The sequence below is a fragment of the Anolis carolinensis genome, chromosome 5 (genome assembly GCF_035594765.1).
Source record: "Anolis carolinensis isolate JA03-04 chromosome 5, rAnoCar3.1.pri, whole genome shotgun sequence".
In the NCBI taxonomy this organism is placed as follows: domain Eukaryota; kingdom Metazoa; phylum Chordata; class Lepidosauria; order Squamata; family Dactyloidae; genus Anolis; species Anolis carolinensis.
Window position 1 is genome coordinate 51,781,653 of NC_085845.1, and position 22,186 is coordinate 51,803,838.

General features: G+C 41.6%; 1 protein-coding gene across 1 annotated transcript in view; it reads left to right on the forward strand.

The window, feature by feature from the left end:
• The window catches only part of gucy1a1 (guanylate cyclase 1 soluble subunit alpha 1), a 58,167-nt gene that overhangs the window by 26,231 nt on the left and 9,750 nt on the right, over positions 1-22,186 (forward strand). Inside the window, exons 2-7 of the mRNA XM_003221708.4 lie at positions 911-1,314; positions 13,997-14,058; positions 15,552-15,610; positions 16,117-16,826; positions 19,018-19,503; positions 20,053-20,196. Of these exons, the coding sequence (XP_003221756.1) occupies positions 1,069-1,314; positions 13,997-14,058; positions 15,552-15,610; positions 16,117-16,826; positions 19,018-19,503; positions 20,053-20,196 (1,707 nt within the window). The 5' untranslated portion in view covers positions 911-1,068. The remainder of the gene's footprint in view (positions 1-910; positions 1,315-13,996; positions 14,059-15,551; positions 15,611-16,116; positions 16,827-19,017; positions 19,504-20,052; positions 20,197-22,186) is intronic.

The following is a 22,186-nucleotide window of genomic DNA, read 5'->3' on the forward strand; positions in this document are numbered from 1 at the left end:
GGAGCGACTTGAGAAATTGCAAGTCACTTCTGGTGTGAGAGAATTGGCCGTCTGCAAGGATGTTGTCCAGAGGATGGTTGATGTTTTACAATTCTGTGGGAGGCTTCTCTCATGTCCCCACATGGGGAGCTAGAGCTGACAGACAGGAGCTCACCCCACTCCCCAGATTCAAACTGCCGACCTTTCAGTCAACAGTCCTGCCAGCACAAGGGTTTAACCCATTGTGCCTCCTGGGGTGCAATGTTCTTTAGCAGTTGAAACTGTTTAGGGGCACTTTCTTCTCAGGAAAGGAGTAGAAAAGGAGTACTGTTTGAGGTGGATGGGTACAGAAGTGGCATCAATGACTTATGGACTTGAGGCATCACAAAACGGAGCATGGCCCCCACATGTTGTTCAAGGGCTGCATTTTCCCCAACTCAATTTACTATGATGACAAGATAAACTGTGGTTAGACTGTGATGCACTTTCTCTTTTCCCACAAATGAAAGGAGTAGTTTTTAGAATGTGTCTGTAGTTTAATTACATAAACCTGATAAACTGTGGTTAGACTTAACTATGCTTTTTTAACAAGTGATGAGTTATAGATAAACCACAGTTTGGATGAACCACATCTCAGGGGTTGCATCCAATGCAAAACTGTGGTTAATTGAAAGTGGAATCTAAAACCTTTATTTTCCTCATGGCCATATCAAGTGATAAGACTATAGGAGAAAGCTTGAAGTTTGTTGCAGGTTGATTTCATCACAAAAAGCTCTGGTTAAGTGAGAGTCTGAATATAATAATTGAACATTAGCTATGAAGTTGTTCTGTAGAGGAGCCGAGATTGCTGACTTAATTAGGGATGTTACTAAGAAGTTAGCAGCTATACCTTCTGGTTTTCTTCACCTTTCTTTTTTCTCTTTTTTTGCAGGTATATAAAGTTTCGAGTAGTCCTGTACTTGGTTTCATAGTTGCCAATCACTTGGCAGAAGAACTTGGCTGTAGCTGCGTTTTGTCATCAGTCAATAGAGCAGACATGTTAAGTAAAAAATAAAGACACAGTTTTGATGAAAAAAGAACTTGTGCAGTATGTTCTGTACTAAACTGAAAGACCTGAAAATCACTGGCGAATGTCCTTTCTCCTTACTGACCCCAAGTGGCATTTCTGGTGAAAATGAGGAGGAATGTGTTGAAGTACCAAATAGCTCAAAGACTTCTTTACCAGTTTGCAAAGAGAAGGACACTCAAGGAGACCATCCACAAAGGAAAACCAGCAGGAGCAGAGTGTATTTGCACACTTTAGCTGAGAGCATCTGCAAACTCATCTCTCCGGAGGTAATTTTTTTAAAAAAAATTATAAAGTCATTGAGATAATATTTAGAAAGACTCTTTTAAATAACAATGGGAGGAAGCGTGGGCATCTAAATACTTTTAACCAATTCCCATCACCCCTACAAAGAGTGATAAGTGATTGTGGAAGTTGCAGTCTAAGATGTCTAGAGGACCTAAATTCTCTACACATTTGCTAAAATAATAAATTTAAAATGCTTACGATGGTAAGAAATGGTTTAAAAAGCCAAAATAATAAAAATTGACTAATGGTCCCCTAACACATCTTTCAGTTCTTGTGTTCTTGATAGCTTTTGTCTTTGTTTTAATTATGCCACAATCTATTGCCTGAAATCATCTCCATTTTTTTCAATCATATTTAATTACTACTGCATCCAGGGAAAGGAAATTAATAATAATACAACATAGTTAATTTAGCTCTTACTTTACTCTGTGAAACTGACAGTGTATTATTCTTGGTGCCTGTAGAATCCCAGGAGTAGCTCAGTGGAGCAGGATAGGAAGTACTACTTGTCAGTACTTTTAACAAATCATACGATTCCATACAACAATAGACTCAAAGCATTGGAAGGCACTGCAGCCTCTTGCCATGCACAACTAAAGCACTCCCCAGAGATAACTATCTAACCTTTGTTTAAAGCAGTGGTTCTCAACCTGTGGGTCCGCAAATGTTTTGGCCCACAACTCCCAGAAATCCCGGCCAGTTTACCAGCTGTTAGGATTTCTGGGAGTTGAAGGCCAAAACACTTGGGGGCCCATAGGTTGAGAATCACTGGTTTAAAGACTTCCAAAGAAGAGTCCACCACTCTCTTTGGAAGTTGAACACTGTTGAACAAGAAGTTGTTCCTAATGTTTACATGGAACCTTTTTTCTTATTGCTATGCATCGTGGCAAATCCGATGGTGCCAGTCAGGGTGTGTGGGGAACCTGTTACTTCATGCCCCACATCACCCAGCTTAACAGCAAGCCTATCCCATGAGGGAAAGCATTGACTACCCAGCTTCTCCTCATTGTTGCTGATGCAACACGGGAAGCCTTCCGTATTGCAGCGGTGGCATACAGCAGTTCCACTAGAGTTTACCATGGAGTCCCTCTGGAAGTTCCTCTGCATCCTGGGATGGAGGTGGCAGGCTTTGTGGGTAAATGATTGCTGAACTGGCATGTGCTGTCAAAATAAGCCCCATCTGATGATGTCATAAGAGAGGAAGCTATAACAATATGTGAAGAGTCTTGTCTGCAGATCCATTCATTTTAGACATGCTGTTTTGTTCCAGCAGAATGGTCTTTGTGTTAGCCACAGTTTCTTAAATTTAGATGGCTTGTGGGCTCTTGTCCCATTTTCTTCCTGTTAATGCTTTTGTGAGTTTCCCATGAATTTTGTCCTGGATATGATGGCACTGGTCTTTATGTCATGATTGGAGCTGATCATTGCCTAGTGAGGCTAACACAGCTTGTGCTAATATTGTGGTTGACAATGTTATTTCATACTGCTTCTTAGACACTATTTATTTAGATCAGTCTTAAATGAGCATATTGGGTTGAATGCAAATGTTGCAAATGTTCTACTTCACTCACAAACAGAGCTTGTGCTCGCAAAATCTGAAGTATTTTACAAGCAGAAAGAATTCATCAGTAAGAAAAACTCCTGATACAGTAGAGTCTCACTAATCCAAGCCTCGCTTATCCAAGCCTCTGGATAATCCAAGCCATTTTTGTAGTCAATGTTTCCAATATATCGTGATATTTTGGTGCTAAATTCGTAAATACAGTAATTACAACATAACATTACTGCGTATTGAACTACTTTTTCTGTCAAATTTGTTGTATAACATGAAGTTTTGGTGCTTAATTTGTAAAATCATAAACTAATTTGATGTTTAATAGGCTTTTCCTTGATCAGTCCTTATAATCCAAGATATTCGCTTATCCAAGCTTCTGCCGGCCCGTTTAGCTTGGATTAGTGAGACTCTACTGTATATCATTTCCTAAGTACAACACCAGAAGATAAAATCCACTGTAATTATGTCCTATTACAATCAGATGGATTGTCATTTTATATAGTACATTGAAACAATCTTTTAAAATTATCCTTAAGTTCTATAGATGACTGAAACTTGTGGTGCACAAATAATTGTAGAGAAAAGGTTGCATATTATTATCAGTATTTTTATTTGTTTTGTTTTAATGATGTTTTCTTCTTTCAAGAGATCCAAGTAGCTTTCAAGTTTAAATCAAAGTTTAGCTAAAAATATGCTATTATAAAAGTTTTTTTTCTAAATGTACAAAGAAAGCCTGAGCAACTTATGAACAGGTCACCTTTAAAAAAACAAAACAAAACAAAAAACAGACTTCGTTGATTGTTCCATATCCTGCAGACCTTTGTGGTAACAACATGATAATGGTTTGTTTTGTGGTGGTCTCCTTTTCACAATGTGCTAACTATATGCCGATTCTTTACATAATTTTTGTTATTTTGTTCCTTTGAATGTCTTAGCATTGTAAAAAATGCAACCAAATCTCAAGAATACTTTATAAATCAATTTGAAATGGGCACAAAAAGCCTCCAGATAGTAGGTAATAAAGCATTCAATAATGAGACAAGTAGTATCCAAATACTGGATCAGACAAATCAGAAATATGGTATACGAGAACTAACATTAAATTAAAACAAGTATCTTCTCATGTCTATGTATAAAATGATGAAATTCGGTATAATGTTGCCAAACTGTTAGGGTCTCTATTAGGCTTGTGCATTTGCATGGAATTACTTACCATTTCTGTTTGTTCCATTTGTATGGCCCCAATTCCATTTTCATCCACTGCTTATGGAAATGGGCACGTATAAGAATGGGCTTTTCCATCCAAGGTCTGAAAAAAAAAATCTGGCCTTGGGTGGCAAAGCGCCATGCCCTGCGAGCCAGGTCTATAAGCCATTGAGTGTTCGGTGCTCGGCCATAGGCCCTGCGAGTCGGGCCTACGAGACATGGAGCACTCAATGCTCATAGGCCCAGCAGGCAGGGCCTATGAGCATCAAGTGCCCAGCACATGGCTAAAGGCCCTGCAGGCCAGGGCCTACAGCCAAGCGCCAAAATTGGCCAGCCAAATGGCTACCGTTCCCCTCTGCGTTTCGTTTCATTGTTTCTTTTGTTCCCATGGGGTTCTACCGTTCCGTGCAATCCAAATGGACAAAACAGTACAAAACCACAACAAAAAACTCAGATGAAACAGGATTCAAGCCCAACCCTAGTCTCTATACATGAATATTGGTGCTGAAGCATATAGAGGTTCAGCCACACCTGTGTATTTTTCCATGGTTTGCAACTTACACTAATAGATAAAAGGTTGGAATGTTATTTGCATAGGTCCAGAGTTTCTCAAAGGAACTTAAATTTTGTGGAAAAACTGACACCTAATTGCACCATATCCTTAAATGGTCTTAAGTTAACATCTCTTTCCACTGGCTAATTGGCAGAATCAGCTTATGTTGCCCATTTTCCACATGGAAAACTTCATAACAGAAATGGTCACTATCGTGTCCTGGATCAATGCACGCTGCTTCCATTGACGTCAGTAAGAGTAAGGATCATGGGGACAATGCAGGGTGGCCCAAAATAGTATTTGATGAAATTAAAGATACTAGTGAATGCATGTGAGTTTTTGTTTTCACATTTATTCATTTGGGTAAAAAAAAAAAAAGAGGGAAACTGTAGAATCATATTAGCAGCTGGAAAGTCTTTCACATATTGTTTCTGGTTAGATATAAACATTAATTACATCTTGTTTTAATAAGGTAGAACATTTTCTCAGTGTTTTGTTTAATGTCAAATGTAAAACACATCTTGCACAAGATGTCTTTTCTTCTGTCTTCATTCAGTCTATCACACAACTGTCAAGCAATATTTTTATCATGCAGTAAAATTTACCTGAAATGCTAAAAGAGGTCCAAACTTGTTACTGTTGTTTTAAAAAAATAAAAAAATAAAAGCATATATAGTTTTCACGTTAAATGTTCTGCAAGAATGTTGGTTTTGATACTTGGAGTGTAAGTAGCATTCTTTTGGGAATACTCTAGCTTTGTATTCCAAAGGCAAATGAATGATCTACACCAGGAATGAAAAGTTTGGGAGGATCTAGAGAAAAATTACTGCCCATACATGGAACCCTTTCACACTATACAATTGCAGTCAGCCCTCCACATTTTCAGGTTAGCATTTGCAAATGTGATTATTCACAGATTTGATTAATGTGTTTTCTTTGGGAATCTCTAGGTCCTCCAATGTGACTCTCATTGTCAACTTTTTCCTGAAGTTGACAATTGAGTTGCTCGGGAGGACCTAGAGGTTCCTTGAGATAACATTTGTAGATCCTCCAGTGCAATTCTGTGGTGAGCACATAGTAGAAGTTGACCACAGAGTCACTCTGGAGGACCTAGGAATTCTATATAAGTATTCTCTGAGGTTTTCAAAATTAGTGCTTTATTTGCTCATGGTCATTTTCTCAGAGGTCCTGTGCTCCAAAATCTTGTGAATATGGAGGGCCTACTGTATAGTAGTCTTGTGCTTTTGTATAGAATTGCTATTTGTTTCTGTTTGTTTCATTCTTATGGGCCAGAGTACGGAGCGCCTCTTACTAGGCACTTGGTACTAGGCGCTCACCTGGCCAGGGCTTGCAGATGAGTGCCAAGTGTCAAATGCCTAGTATGAGGAGCTTTGTGCTCCACTCAGCACTCGACACACAGCTGCAAGCCCTGGCAGTCATGGAGGCTTTAGGACTGGGAGCCACACACACACACACACACTCTTTCCAATTTACTGTGTGTTGAAAGATGGGGGGGCTTGTTACCCTTTAAAAAAAGATAATGGAGCTTGAAGAACAGACAAGGGCTGCAAAAACAGCATCAATTAGCCACAGGCTGCATTTTGCCTATTCGGATTTAGAGGCAGGGGTTTACCAACCCTAACAACTCAAATGAATGCTGTGGAGAGCCTGAGGATCAATGAAATGGTGATACCCTCTAGCTCTAAAGCTGAGGAGAAGGGGAGTGTAGGAAGCCCACACATTGCTGCATGTGGGATGAAAATCAGGTGACCAAACAGTTACTTTCCTTTTGTTTCACTGCTTCTTCTATTTGGGGAGGGGTCTGTCATATTGTGCCAAATTAATGAATGGCACGAAACAGAAATACAGACGAAACAGATGAAACACATTTCGGGCCCATCTCTACTATATAGTGCTATGCTATTTGTTTCATTGCCATGATCCATTCCTATAGAATTGTGGAATTTGAAGTTTAGGGAGAGGTTTTTAAAATTCCAGGCCAAAAACTTTATCTAGTTCTTTATCAAAATCCAAGGATTCCACAGGATGTTCTCATGTGTCACGACCCAGGCTACAGAGCACCAATAACCATACGCAGAGGCCAGATACTATCTAATATCTTTATTAAGGAAATATATAAAGTTAATAAAAGCAAATGTAAAAGTTAGTCCAGAAGCAGACCTTTCAGGAAAGGTCAAAATTAGTCCAAAGAAACAATGTCCAATATGAAATATTAAGGTCCAAAGTTGTAATCCAATAACCGAAACACTCACTTTGCCAGGCAAAGTGAGGGGAGATGACAAGGTCCTTTAGTCCATGAACTTGAGCAAGGCTAGGAATTAACTTGATACTTGAAAACAAGGCTTGAATCGTGGCACAAGGTAACAAGGAACAAGAACAAGATCCGTGGAATTACTTGGTAAAATCCGTGAAACAAGGCAAGGTTTAGTCCTGAAAGGCGAGGCAAGGTCCGTAGGTAAACAAGGCTGGAAAACAGGAGCGAAGGCTTGAAAACAAGAACAAGGCTTGAACAGGAACGAGGCTTGGATCGGAGCGCGCTGTCCAGACACAACTCGCTCCGGAGGCTGACGAATTGACTCCGCAAAGTTACTCCGCGGGTAAAACACCTATATAGAGTCTAACTTTCCCGCCGAGAGCAGTTCTCTGGGAACCAGAAACGAAAGCTAATCTCTGAGACCAGATGTTTGACTCCTTAAAGATTCTCATGGAAAGCAGGCTTAATTGGCTAAATTCTTAGCAATTATTCTAGCACTCCTGCGCGAGGCCGCTTCCAAACCTCTCTGTTGTTTACAAAACTCATGGCGAGAAAACACAGGAGATGTAGCCTCAGTGTTTGTTTGACATACTTCTGGAACATAACCCTCTTGCAGGTGCAAGGTTCCCAGATCTGGCTGGGAAGAATCTGTCTGGGAAGAATCCAGTTCTGACTGGGAAGGTAAAAAACCCAAGTTTTCTTCTTCATCAGGCATCACAATGTCATGAGCAGGACTACAAGGCCCATGGGTCATCACACTATCCCCCTCCTCAAGCCCCCTCCCAAACTGGGACTCTCTCCCCGAGGCGCGAGGTCGCGGCTTGGCGGGATAGGTCTGATGAAAGCGACGGGTTAGATCAGGAGCATGGACTGTGGAGGCGTCTTCCCAAGAGCGTTCCTCAGGGCCAAAACCCACCCAGTCAATGAGATATTGCAGGCGGCGGCGGTGAAAGCGAGAATCCAAAATGTCCTGAACCTCGAACTCGTCCTCCCCATCCACCAAAATAGGGACGGGGGCCGGCCGGTCTACATCTGGCCGCACACCATCCGCCGGAAGGAGCAGGGAGCGGTGAAACACTGGGTGAATGCGCATTGAACGCGGAAGTTGGAGTTTGAAAGTCACGGGGTTTAATTGCGCCACCACTGGATAGGGGCCAATGAAACGGGCATCTAACTTCCGGCAAGGGCGATGGGAGGGCAAAAAGCGAGTGGACAGAAAAACCCGATCTCCTACCTTGATTTCGGGGCCCGGCTGGCGATGTTTGTCCGCGTGACGTTTATAGTCCTCCTTGGCTTGTTCCAGTTGCTGGAGCAAAAGTTGTTGCACCGCTGTGAGTTCCTGCAGCCAATCTTCTGCTGCGGGAACTTCTGAAGTTTCAATGACAGGGGGAAAGAAACGTGGATGGAAGCCGTAGTTTGCAAAGAACGGCGTTTCTTTTGTAGAAGCCTGGACTCCATTGTTGTAGGCAAACTCCGACAGTGGTAACAGAGAAGCCCAATTGTCCTGTTGGTAGTTTATATAACAGCGAAGGTACTGTTCCAAAGTGGCATTGGTGCGCTCCGTTTGCCCATCCGTTTGGGGATGATGAGCTGAAGATAAACGAGAGTCTATGCCCAATAGTTTTTGTAGTGCCTTCCAGAAACGAGAGGTGAATTGGGATCCACGGTCTGTGACCAAACTCTTGGGCAATCCATGTAGTCTGAAAACATGTTGGAGGAATAAATCTGCAGTCTCTTGGGCCGTGGGAAGGCCTTCACAGGGAATGAAATGGGCTAACTTGGTGAAAAGGTCCACCACCACTAGGATCGTGGTGAATCCACAGGAAGGTGGTAAGTCAGTGATAAAATCCGCAGAAATTATTTCCCATGGGCGAGATGGGGTAGGAAGGGGGTGTAGAAGCCCTGAGGGCTTCTCCCTTCTTATCTTGGAGCGCTGGCATACTGGGCAGGTGTTGACATATTTTTCCACATCTTTGCGGATCTTGGGCCACCAGAAATCTCTTAGGATCAGATGCATGGTTTTAAATAGTCCGAAATGCCCTGCTGGTTTGCAGTCATGACACAGACGAAGTGCTTTTTCCCTGCCCGGTCCGGGTGGGATATAAACATGATTTCTATAGCAAAGCAGTCCATCTTTAAGCGAAAAGGGAAAATGCAGACCTTGACGAAGTTGGTCCTGCGCCCAGGCATCTGCTTGCTGACTAGCCCTGATTTCTTGAGCACAGATGGGTCCTGGAGTAGAGGGAGTTGAATCAATGGGAGTGGATTTGGTGTTCCCCACTGTGAGCGTGGCAAAGTTCTCGGGTTGTAGTAGTTGGGATTCAAAGGTCTCCTTGCGTCCTGCAGCGTATTCCGGTTTACGTGACAGGGCGTCTGCTTGCTTGGTTTGGGCTGGGGTCACATAATGAATCTGGAAGTTGAAACGTTCAAAGAATAAAGCCCAACGTTGCTGCCTCTGATTTAGCTTGCGGGCAGTTCTTAGATGTTCTAGATTCCGATGATCAGTGTGGACTTCAATGGGAAATTTGGCCCCTTCTAGCCAATGTCTCCAAGTTTCAAAAGCTGCCTTTATGGCTAATAGTTCTTTTTCCCAAATGGTATAGTTCTTCTCTGGTGCGGTTAGTTGACGAGAATAATAGGCACAAGGATGAAGGTGATCTCCCACCGGTTGTAGGAGCACAGCCCCAATTGCCACATCAGAGGCGTCCGCTTGCACCACAAAAAGGGTTTCAGGATCTGGATGCTGAAGGATTGGCTGGGATGTGAATAATTTCTTTAGTTGCTGGAACCCTTTCTCTGCTTGATCAGTCCAGCGGAAGGGCTGTTTTCCATGGATGCAGCTGGTGATTGGGTCAGACCAGCGGGCAAAATCTGGAATGAACTTGCGGTAATAGTTCGCGAACCCCAAGAATCGCTGCACCTCTTTCTTGTTGGTTGGCGCCCGCCATTCCAATACTGCTGAAACTTTTGTCGGGTCCATGGAGAGCCCTAGAGGCGAGATGCGGTACCCCAGGAAATCTACCTCTTGTAGATCAAAAGCGCATTTTTCCAGCTTGGCATAAAGTCCATGATCCCGCAATCGTTGTAACACCATTTTAACGTGGTTCTCATGTTCTGATTGTGATCTAGAAAACACCAAAAAATCGTCCAGGTAGATGATCAAGAACCGATCTAGATAGTCCTGAAAAATGTCATTGACAAAATGCTGGAACGTTGCGGGAGCTCCGCATAAACCATAATTCATAACTCGGGACTCGAATAATCCGAATTTAGTCTGGAAGGCGGTCTTCCACTCGTCCCCTTCTCTGATGCGAACTAGATTATAAGCCCCCCGTAGGTCCAGCTTGGTGTAGACCTTGGCTCCTCGAAGTCGGTCTAGTAGATCCGAGATTAAGGGCAGGGGATAGCTGTTCCGCTTAGTGATATTGTTCAATGCTCTATAGTCCACCACCAAGCGTAATTCCCCTGACTTCTTCTTCACAAACATCACTGGGGAGGCGGCTGGGGATTGAGAGGGTCTGATGAATCCCTTGCGAAGGTTTGTCTCTATGAATTCCCTGAGAGCTTCTTGCTCTGGTTCAGTCAGGGAGTAGAGATGCCCTCGCGGGATCGGGGCCCCCTCCACCAAGTCAATGGCACAGTCATAAGGTCTATGTGGGGGTAATTTTTCGGCTTCTTTTTCATTGAATACATCCCAATACTCGGAGTACTTCTTTGGCAAGGTGATAATGGGCTCGGTGTCTGTGGCATGGCAGACCTTGGCTACGAGGCAATGGTTTTGGCAGTACTTTGAAGCAAACTGCAGTTCTCTGTTGGACCAGGAGATGCTTGGGTCGTGAAGTGTCAGCCATGGAATCCCCAAAATCACAGGGAAATGGGGAACCTCAGTAACAAAGAAGGAAATTTCTTCCATATGTTCCCTTATCCACATCCTGGTGGGTTCCGACCACTGGCTTACGGGGCCCGTCTTGAGAGGGCGGCCATCGATGGCTTGCACCACACGGGCATTCTTGAAGTCATGATATTGTAATCCCAGAGAGTCGGCATACTCTCTATCAATGAAATTGTTGGTAGCTCCTGAGTCTATCATGGCGTGGATCATGACGGGTCCCTTTTTTGCTGACCATAAGGTGACCACTAGAAGGAACAGGACCCCGGTTGGCGGCTCTTGAATGGGTTTCTTGACCGGGTTGGCGAGCCTCTCTACGCCCGGTCGTTGGCTTCCCCCGCCGGCTGTGTGCCAGCCGCCTCAGACGCCTTCGTCTCCGTGGAGGACGCCGCCGCAAGACGGGCGGCGGGCTTCCCTTTGGCTGGGCACTCTCTGGCGAAGTGGCCCCCATTTCCGCAATACCAACAGAGATTTAGGCGTTGGCGGCGGGCCTTCTCGGCGGCATCTAATCTGGGACGCACATTGCCCAACTGCATCGGCACCTCCTCGCTCCCTCTGGGGTATGGGGATGGTGGTGGGGGTCTCCACACTGGACGCGGCTGAACGCTGGCGGGAGCGGGGGGTTTTGCCCCAGCTCTACCGCTCTGGCCTCCTACCCACTGTTTCCTGTTGGCAATCATGACTTCAGCCCGTAAACATTGATCGATGAGTGCTTCAAGCGTTTGGGGAGGATCCACCTTGGAGATTTCCTCCAGCATTTCAATGTTGAGACCCTCCCGAAATTGTCCTCTGAGGGCAACATCGTTCCAGCCGGTGTTGTGGGCCAGCACTCGGAACTCGGCTATGTACTGAGACATGGGTCTGTCTCCTTGGAAGAGGCGGCGGAGTTTGTGACCGGCTGCCTCCAAATTGTCCTCGATTCCCCAAGTCTCCTTAAGGTGGTCCAAGAAACGTTGCGCTGATCTTAGGTGTGGAGAGGCTTGGTCGAACAGTGCCGTCGCCCAGTTGGCCGCTGGCCCGTCTAGAAGACTGTAAACCCACGCCACCTTGATGTCTTCTTGGGGAAACTCGGCAGCACGGGCCTCTAGATAAGCTTGACATTGGCGACGGAAAACATGAACCTTAGAAGCTTCTCCAGTAAACTTGGTTGGCAACGCCATGGCCGGAAGACGGATTCCGCGTTCCTTCAAACCCTTTATTTCCCCATCCTGTGCATTGAGCTTATCACGGATTCGGTCCACCTCATCCTTGTCGATGGTGTAGGTAATCGGCTGGCCGCCCGGTCCAGGTCCGGCTCCGGTAGACATTCTGGCCGAGGTTAATTGGTGCTTAGGGTGGCGGAGTCAAACTGTCACGACCCAGGCTACAGAGCACCAATAACCATACGCAGAGGCCAGATACTATCTAATATCTTTATTAAGGAAATATATAAAGTTAATAAAAGCAAATGTAAAAGTTAGTCCAGAAGCAGACCTTTCTGGAAAGGTCAAAATTAGTCCAAAGAAACAATGTCCAATATGAAATATTAAGGTCCAAAGTTGTAATCCAATAACCGAAACACTCACTTTGCCAGGCAAAGTGAGGGGAGATGACAAGGTCCTTTAGTCCATGAACTTGAGCAAGGCTAGGAATTAACTTGATACTTGAAAACAAGGCTTGAATCGTGGCACAAGGTAACAAGGAACAAGAACAAGATCCGTGGAATTACTTGGTAAAATCCGTGAAACAAGGCAAGGTTTAGTCCTGAAAGGCGAGGCAAGGTCCGTAGGTAAACAAGGCTGGAAAACAGGAGCGAAGGCTTGAAAACAAGAACAAGGCTTGAACAGGAACGAGGCTTGGATCGGAGCGCGCTGTCCAGACACAACTCGCTCCGGAGGCTGACGAATTGACTCCGCAAAGTTACTCCGCGGGTAAAACACCTATATAGAGTCTAACTTTCCCGCCGAGAGCAGTTCTCTGGGAACCAGAAACGAAAGCTAATCTCTGAGACCAGATGTTTGACTCCTTAAAGATTCTCATGGAAAGCAGGCTTAATTGGCTAAATTCTTAGCAATTATTCTAGCACTCCTGCGCGAGGCCGCTTCCAAACCTCTCTGTTGTTTACAAAACTCATGGCGAGAAAACACAGGAGATGTAGCCTCAGTGTTTGTTTGACATACTTCTGGAACATAACCCTCTTGCAGGTGCAAGGTTCCCAGATCTGGCTGGGAAGAATCTGTCTGGGAAGAATCCAGTTCTGACTGGGAAGGTAAAAAACCCAAGTTTTCTTCTTCATCAGGCATCACAATGTCATGAGCAGGACTACAAGGCCCATGGGTCATCACATCATGGCCGTTAAAGTGGAATCATAGTGCTATAGCTGAGTAGTGTAAAAGGGCATCAGCCATGCCATTGACTATACATATAGTGAGAATGCAATTTTATAATTGCTATTTTAACCATGAAAGCCTCAATAGTCACATAACCTATAACAGTTAAATTTCCTAAGAGTGTGTTTCCCCTTATTTGGATAAGAACACTTCATTTCCTGACACTTTTGGGAGGCCCAGCAGCCAGAAATAGCAAGTAGGAAGCCACACAGTGGTCTGACGGTAGCATGTTGTTCCCACTTGAGTGGATGGGAGACAAAGCATTATTGGATTTTTGCACACAATAATGATGCCATAGGAAAATATTGTCTCAGAGTTCTTTGTGTGTAACCTGAAAAAAGCGTGGAGGATTGTCAGTTGATGCAACAACATACTCAGTTCTGACTTACGTCTAAACTCTCGTAAAGTACACCTTCTTCAGACTTAATGATGCATTTCTTAAGATACAAAAAGAGACCAGGAAAATTGTATATTTTGAATTTTGAATAAAGACCTTCCATAAGGCAATAACATAATGCTTTTAATATTATTGTAATAGTTGCTACAATATTCTCTTTCTATTTAGATACTTTCATATGGAAAGCTTCAATTTGTTTTATGGTCTTATGTGTGTCATCTATTATGATGGAGCCAATGCGAAGACAAATGAACTTCATCCACTGAATTGGGGTGTGGGGGTTCAGATATTCAGATCATTTCCACCCTTTGTATATGTTTATAAAAATATTAAATTAGTACTTTTTGGTGCTAATATGACTATTAAGATATTAAATGCAACTTGAATTAAATTATTAAATGTCATCTTTCTTATTTCAGTTTGAAAGGCTATATCTTGCATTTCAGAGAACGCTAGCAAATAATAATATAAAAGAAATCAGGTAAGCTACCCATGTTTGAAATGTTAAATAAATGCAATAAGGATAGTACATTTAGCTGGTAGCTGGGACACAGACTAGTTGCCTTTCCATTTCAGCTCACCAATTTAATGTCATTTAATATCTATATGTAATTTATAAAACCAAGTATTTGCAATGTGATGTGTGGAGAGTGGTGATTTTTAATTTTTGTTCTTTTTAGAGTTAGTTGATAGAATATTTATTTACTGTTAAATTGTGAACTTAAAAATTAATTTATAATAATGACTGCATAGTCCTTGCAACACAGAGATACATAGAAAGTAAATATGATTTTTCCATTGGACTTTTTTATCATTTATAATAGAATCATAGAATCATAGAGGTGGAAGAGAATTCACCGGCCAATCCCCTGCCATGAAGCAGGAAAATCACATGGAAGAGTTTTCTTATTCCCATGTGTCCTGCCCAATTATATTGCTGAAACAATATAACTACGTCTACAGCTACAGCTGCTAAAATGCACCCCATAGACTGCACCTTCCCTTTTTGTTGTCCCTAAATATTAAATATTCCACCAACATTACATTTGCTTCCAAAACGTGGCAGTACCTGATGAAAGTCAATTATCTTGATTGAAGTAGGAAGTTTTTTATTTGCTATGAAAACCTTGGTTTTATAAGCATTTTAAAGTCTAGCGGCTAATTGTTGGTGCTGTTGGTCCTGCTTCTACTTGTATGGTCTATACCACTCTGTTGTACTAAGTTAATTGCAAATTCCTGATTTCCCATGTCATTTTGAAATTAAAACGTTCTATAATATTATAGAATTCCATAATATTAAACTCATTCAGATACTTTTGATTAATTCTATTTATCTCTGTGTCTATCTATCTACCTATCTATCAATCTCACTCAGAACAAAACACATGGCCAGCCTGAAAACTAGTCCCTGACTGGAAAGTTGGCTTAGAATAACTTGGAATGGATTTTGAGTATGGAAGAACTGTGAGCTATGTTTATTCTTGATGTTGAAAACCTATTTCTGGGATCAGAAAATACAGAAATCCAACTTTGTAGATTAGAGTCAGTGGTTGGCTGCTAGATCATCAAAAGGGCTTGTATGAAGAAACCAATTTCAACTGGACACCAATTGGACCTCTGCTTCAACTGGAGAAAAGGTCCTCTCCCATCCATCCACATAGTAGATTGCTCACAATGATGGTACATAGAGGAGAGCTTGTGCTAATAATAACAACAACAACAACGTTTTATTTATATTCTGCCCCTCTTCCCAAGGAAACTCGGGCTGGCTTACAACAAGAGGAAACCATATACATAATGTCAGTCACACTTTCAATCCAAAAAAGGTTAAATCAAAACAAACAAATGAAAAAAGACAAATCACAATACATAGAAGAAAAATAAACAAATAAATATCTCAATTGAATAATTTGTTTTATTTGTTTTACTGTTAATCTGGAAAATGTTTAAACTTCTCTTTTGCCTTGTTAATAGGAATTTTGGGGAAAGAGAAGACTTTGAAAAGCTTATCACAGACCATGCAACCATAGCAGGTAATGCAATAAAATATCTATGAATAACAACTACAATTTCTAATGGTTTGTTAAACATCTCTGACACTTTCTGTTCTGAGGTAAAGGACTTTCCAATAATAGTACATGTATGGCATTCAACTGGAGAAATCTCAGATTTCTATTGCTTAGTTGGACTGTTAGTTTTGAGTAGAGTCAAATGCTACCTCATTTTGACCATTTTGGGTGGGCTTTTGTTCAAAGTCATCTGTAGCAAATGTTCACCATATTTTTGCCCAGTATAAATAGCTGGGTAAAGTAAGCAAGTTGTTTGTTCCTACCATACAAGGTCTCAGGGCCGTGAGAGCTGAAACACTCAGATGTTGATCTCAAATGGCCACATTATTATGAACATTTGTCATAATGGAAAACAGAAATGGGTAAATGAAGAGAAATAAAGCATTGAAAATCAGAGGCATGTTGTGGTGGAAGTAATTAGAGGAATACATGTGACAGAAATGTTTTTTTGTTTTTGTTTTTGTTTGCAGGAGTCCCAGTAAACATTATTAAGGAATCCCTTGGTGAAGAGCTTTTCAAAATATGTTACGAAGAAGACGAACACATCCTAGGTGTTGTTGGAGGGACTCTTAAAGACTTTTTGAATAGTTTCAGCACTCTACTGAAGCAGAGCAGTCACTGTCATGAAGCAGAAAAAAGGGGTAGACTCGAAGAGATTTCCATACTATGTCTGGAAAAGGACCCAGACTTTTTAAATGTGTACTATTTCTTTCCCAAGAAAACAACTAGTATCATCCTGTCTGGCATCATTAAAGCCGCTGCTCACACTTTGTATGAGACAGAGGTGGAAGTGACCGTCATGCCCCCCTGCTTCTGCAAGGACAACACCGAGTTTATTAACCAGCCATATTTGTTGTACTCTGTCCAAGTCAAAAGTGCAAAGCCCTCTTTATCACCATGCAAACCTCAGTCTTCTCTTGTGATCCCTGCTTCTATGTTCTGCAAGACTTTCCCATTTCATTGTATGTTCGACAAGGATATGGCTATTCTGCAAGTCGGCAATGGTATCAGGAGACTGTTAAGCAGAAGAGAATTTCAAGCAAAGCCAAACTTTGATGAATGGTTTGAAATCTTGACCCCCAAAATAAATTGTACCTTTAGTGGGATCATGACGATGCTGAACATGCAGTTTACCATAAGGGTGCAACGAGGGGACAATGCTCTTAAAAAATCAACAGGGGTAAGAACTGATTACATTAGCTGTCTGTCTTGTCCAGTTTGTTTATCTGGCTCTAATTCAAGTACAAGACTAGGGTAGAATCTTTGCATTTTATTAGAACAGCAAGGGAGTGGATACATATGATATGTGTGTATTGGACTTTGGCAATAAAACCCAGTTAGATGGTGAAGTTTATATTCATTTAGAGTTTTACAGTTCCTACAATGACAGTCTAAAGAACACAACTGTGAGCTGTTCATGTGTGCACTTTTGTTATTGCTTCGGATAACATTGGAAGACCTTGTCCCCATGTGAGCCGCCCCGAGTCCCTTTGGGGAAATGGAGGCAGGATACAAAAATAAAGTTGTTATTGTTGTTGTTGTTGTTAAGACCTACTTGAATCAGAATACTCACTACTTGGTAACTCAGTTGGGGTGTGTAGCATAGGACTGCAATGGAGTGTATGTGTGAATGTTTGAACCCTATCCCAGCTGTTCACAGATAATTAGCACATCTGGGAGAAGATATAGAACTCTACCCCCAGCATCTAGATTTCACTGATAAAGATGTCCATTCACAAAAGCTCTCCAGCTCTTGTGTCATTTCTAGTTCCACTATCTAGTGAATCTTTTTTTCCCTTTGAAGTTCCATGTGTATTGGATTACCACAAAAACTACTTGAATGATGAATATAGATAAAAGGATTTTGCAGTAATCTTGCTTCTGCATTTGGTTTTGGTAATCGAAGGCTCCAGACCTGTATTTAGTATTCTGAAATCACCCTGTTCTGAACCATGCTGATATCATATTAGGGCAGGATTTTCAATGCAAGTGATAGATGTGAATCAGAGAATAGAATTGTCCCCTTTCTGTTTTCACTGTGAATACATGGTTTGTCGATTTTCTTTTGTCATCCCTTTTCTTTATAATGCTAATACAGGAGCATTTGAGGGCTATCTTTAGGAGAATTTGTGAAGATGCTTGTATTTTCCAAGGTCCTCTAATTTTTTCCTTCAAATACCACCCAAGCCATTTTAAATGGATCAGGAATGTAAATCCTAGCATGTTTTGTTCTTTCTCCTTGCTATGAGAAAGTCTTCAAAAATGAGTTTTCAAGACCTATTGGCTGTTTGGGACTTGTTCTTCTGGAAACAAAATTTTAAAAAAGTACGGGTGGAATTTTGGGGGGCAGAAAACAACATTTTCTGTGGAGAAAAAAAAATTGTCTTACCAGGAATTTATTTTCTGCACAGAAAATGCCATTTTCCTTTTTAAAAATACATATGTTTTTCATGCCACATAGGTTGAAGATTATATTTGCCAAGATTTTCAATGTTCAAGAAACCTGGGGGTTTTTTGGTCTACTGTTTGAATATCCCCCCCTCCCTCTTCCTCCCAACTGGCCTCTTTTTGTTGAAGGACAGAGATTTTATGCAATTCTTACAGTCAAAATAGATACATTTATCATGTTTGTTTGTTTTTCAGAATTAATTCCCCTCATTCTTAAACCACTGTGGTCTTGAGTCAGTTACCCATTTAGTAGTTGTCTTCTAGGGTTTCATCTCATTCCTTCTCAACTTCTGTCACAAAGCTACTTCTGTCTCAAGGAATTATAAAGCTTCACTCCCAACCAAATTCACAACTGTTTCTTTTCTTTCTTTTTTTTGCAAAAACTGGCTTACATCACAAATATTCAGATAGCTGTCTCCCTGAGCAGTGAGAATGGCCATTAACATCAAGCAACTTGGTGACAAGTTGTATGGCCAGAAGCAAATGCAATATTTGTTTGCCTGACCCTGACGCATGCGTGACGGAAGATAATAATCTTTTTCATCCCTTCTCACTTATTACAGATCCAGGAAACTGATATTTTATGGGCCACATCCAGCTCATACTTTGCTTTTTATTTTAAAGATCCTACTTATCCCTTTCCAGACTATGAATGTGAACTATTTTTACCCGAAATCCTAAAGCATGTTGGGTTCTTAAACTAGTTGGATCAGCATCTCCTTGGATAAAGCTGGTTTACAGGGGGAAAGGGATGGTGGGACATAGTAGTAGAGAGAATTGATGAAGGTTGACTAGGGCTTCAGGTCAAGACATTATGTGGAGAGAATTGGTACTACAAGCTAGTAAATTGAATACCATGACCTTAATAAACTTTCAGAGTTCTAGAATTCTCACATCACTGTGTCTTTCCCTCATTGTTTCAGGTTATGGACCTTAAAGGACAGATGATCTACATGTTTGAATCAAGTGCCATCTTGTTCTTGGGATCTCCCTGTGTGGATAGACTAGAAGATTTTACAGGACGCGGCTTATACCTTTCAGATATTCCCATTCATAATGCTCTTAGAGATGTTGTTTTAATAGGAGAGCAAGCCAGAGCTCAAGATGGACTGAAGAAAAGGCTAGGGAAGCTTAAAGCTACTCTTGAGCAGGCACACCAAGCTCTTGAAGAGGAGAAGAAGAAGACAGTTGATCTGTTGTGCTCCATTTTTCCCGAGGAGGTTGCACAGCAGCTGTGGCAGGGACAAGTTGTACAGGCAAAGAAATTTCATAATGTCACCATGCTTTTTTCTGACATTGTCGGATTCACCGCAATCTGTTCCCAGTGCTCACCTATGCAGGTCATCACCATGCTTAATGAGCTCTACACCCGCTTTGATTATCAGTGTGGGGACTTGGATGTCTACAAGGTAGGGAATTTATTGCAGCAATTTGGTCAAGCAAATCCATAACAAAATGAGTGCAATCTGAAAGAAATGTATTTTGAATTAGACAAACAATAATAGAGTGAAAGTAGGATAAATCAGAAGACAGAGCGAGCTGCATGTACAGCCATATAGGAAGCAAAATATAATTTAGAAAATAATGGTGTGACTCCAGAATAAGGAATTTAGTAAATTATATGCCTAGAACTGCAATATCCGAATCACATAGTGACATTATCACTAGTATGTATCTTGCAGAAATATTCCTAGAATCTTATAAATGGTGAATAAAGGATAAATATTTCAGCACTATTTCACTGCGGTAATGAACATCCACCACAAGCCAGACCTTTTGACTCAGAGTAACCTCCTTCAAGAGTTGGCAAATGAACATGATACTTCCACTTCAGTTCACATGTATCTTGAGTAAGGGAATGGGTTGGGTATTGGAGTGAGAGTTATCAAAGTACTCTAAAAGGCCTCCTGTATGTTATTTCAATTGTGTTGTAAGAATTGCATCTTACTTTGTTTTAGGTTGAAACCATTGGAGATGCGTACTGTGTGGCTGGAGGCTTGCACAAAGAAAGTGAGACCCATGCCATGCAGATTGCACTGATGGCATTGAAGATGATGGAGCTATCTAATGAAGTCATGTCTCCTCATGGAGAGCTCATCAAGGTCAGCAAGATGTCCCAAAAACCCAACTACTGCTGTTTTGCAGCAGTTTCATTACAGTAGAGCAGTGGGTCTCAAGCTTCCTAATGCTGCGACCCCTTAATACTGTTCCTCATGTTGTGGAAACCCTCAACCATAACATTATTTTCGTTGCTACTCCATAACTGTAATTTTGCTACTGTTATGAATCATAATGTAAATATCTGATATGCAGGATGTATTTTCATTCATTGGATCGTATTTGGCACAAATACCCAATACACCCAAATTTGAATATTTTTGTTGAGAGGATTCGCCGTCTGGAAGAGGAAGAGAAGGACAGGCAGAGAGATCTTCAGTCTTCTCTGTCAAAGGGATTCCTAAGATCATCAGAAATATGTGTTTTCTGATGGTCTTTGGTGACCCATCTGACACCCCTTCGCGACCCCCCCCCCCTCCAGGTCCCAACTCCCAGGTTGAGAAATGCTGCAATAGTCTCGCTTATCCAACATAAACGGGCTGGCAGAATATTGGATATGTGAAAATGTTGGATAATAAAGAGGGATTAAGGAAAAGCCTATTAAACGTCAAATTACGTTATGATTTTACAAATTAAGGACCAAAACATCATGTTTTACAACAAGTCAGCCATTTGTTTGGGAGCATGGCTGCACTTGTGTTGTTGTTGGGCATGTTGGCTTGCTGTGCGTTGCTGCCTAGAGAAATAGCTGTGGATTTGGGTGGGAGGCAGACTACGTTGGAAAATACAGAATGTTGGATGAGTGAAGGTTGGATAAGCAAGACTCTACTGTATGTAGAAAATACAGTTAACCCTCTAATTCAATAGGGTTACAGGCACAGGGCCCCCATGAAAGTGAGAAACCGTGAATAAAGAAATTGCTAAATTTTTACCTGCAAACCTTAGAGCCTAACTAGATGTAACAACAGATCTGCCATCAAAATTACTTTTTTACACTCATATTAGGTAATGGTTTGAACAGGAAAATAGTATTGGAGTTTTTGTGTTTTAAACCTATCTCTGTATTTTTACAATCCCAATAAAACTACGATTAACTGCACAGATGGGAAGAAAATACAGGTTACAGTAGAGGGTGGATAATTGAGTCCATCGCTGACAGAAAAGAAAATCTGGCATTTCTGAATTCCTCCACAACAACATTTTACCCAGCAACTCTGGGGGTGTTCCGTGAGGGCCAGGAATGTTTTTACATGCAGATCTGAATTATGAACTAAATGCAGGCTTCCAGAAAAAAGATGAATGCTTTCATGGAAACAATTAAGTGTGTATAGTTTATTTTACAGCTCAGGCAGCTTGTGAATATGAATCATCGAGTGAATACTAATAAAAATTCAGAAGAGCACCTACTGGTGTGCTGAGCTCATCTTATAGTCTCCCTGCTTTCTTTCCACACTAAACTTACTAGGGCTCTGTCTGTTGCATATCAATCACTAAATTGTTGGAGTATATGGACCCAAAGAATCAAATACTTCAAAATTGTATTGCTTTCTTTTTGGATTTCTCTCTGTCCGTCATCATCGTGACCATCCATTTGTTTAAATCCCAGTTTCACTATTTTAGCATATTACCTGCATAATGTCAATTTCTGGAATAGGTTTCTTTGAGTTCAGTATAAAACTTTTTTCAAATCACAGCCTCTTTTGCAGTGAAGCATTTGTGCCAGAGCGATACCTATTGATCTACTCACATTTGCATGTTTCTAAACTGCTAGGTTGGCAGAAGCAGGAGCTCACCCCTCTCCCTGGATTTGAACTGCCAAACTTTTAGTCAGCAGCTCAGTGGTTTAACCCATTGCATCACCAGGGTTTATTAGGCAAGGGATAATCAGAGGTGGTTTTGCCAGTTACTTCCTCTGAAATGCAGCACCTGATATTTGTTGGCAGTCTCCTATCCAAGTATTAACCATTGCTGACCCTGGTTAGCTACTAAGATCATCTAGGATCTGGTGCTTTTAAAGAATTTAGGCCAATATGT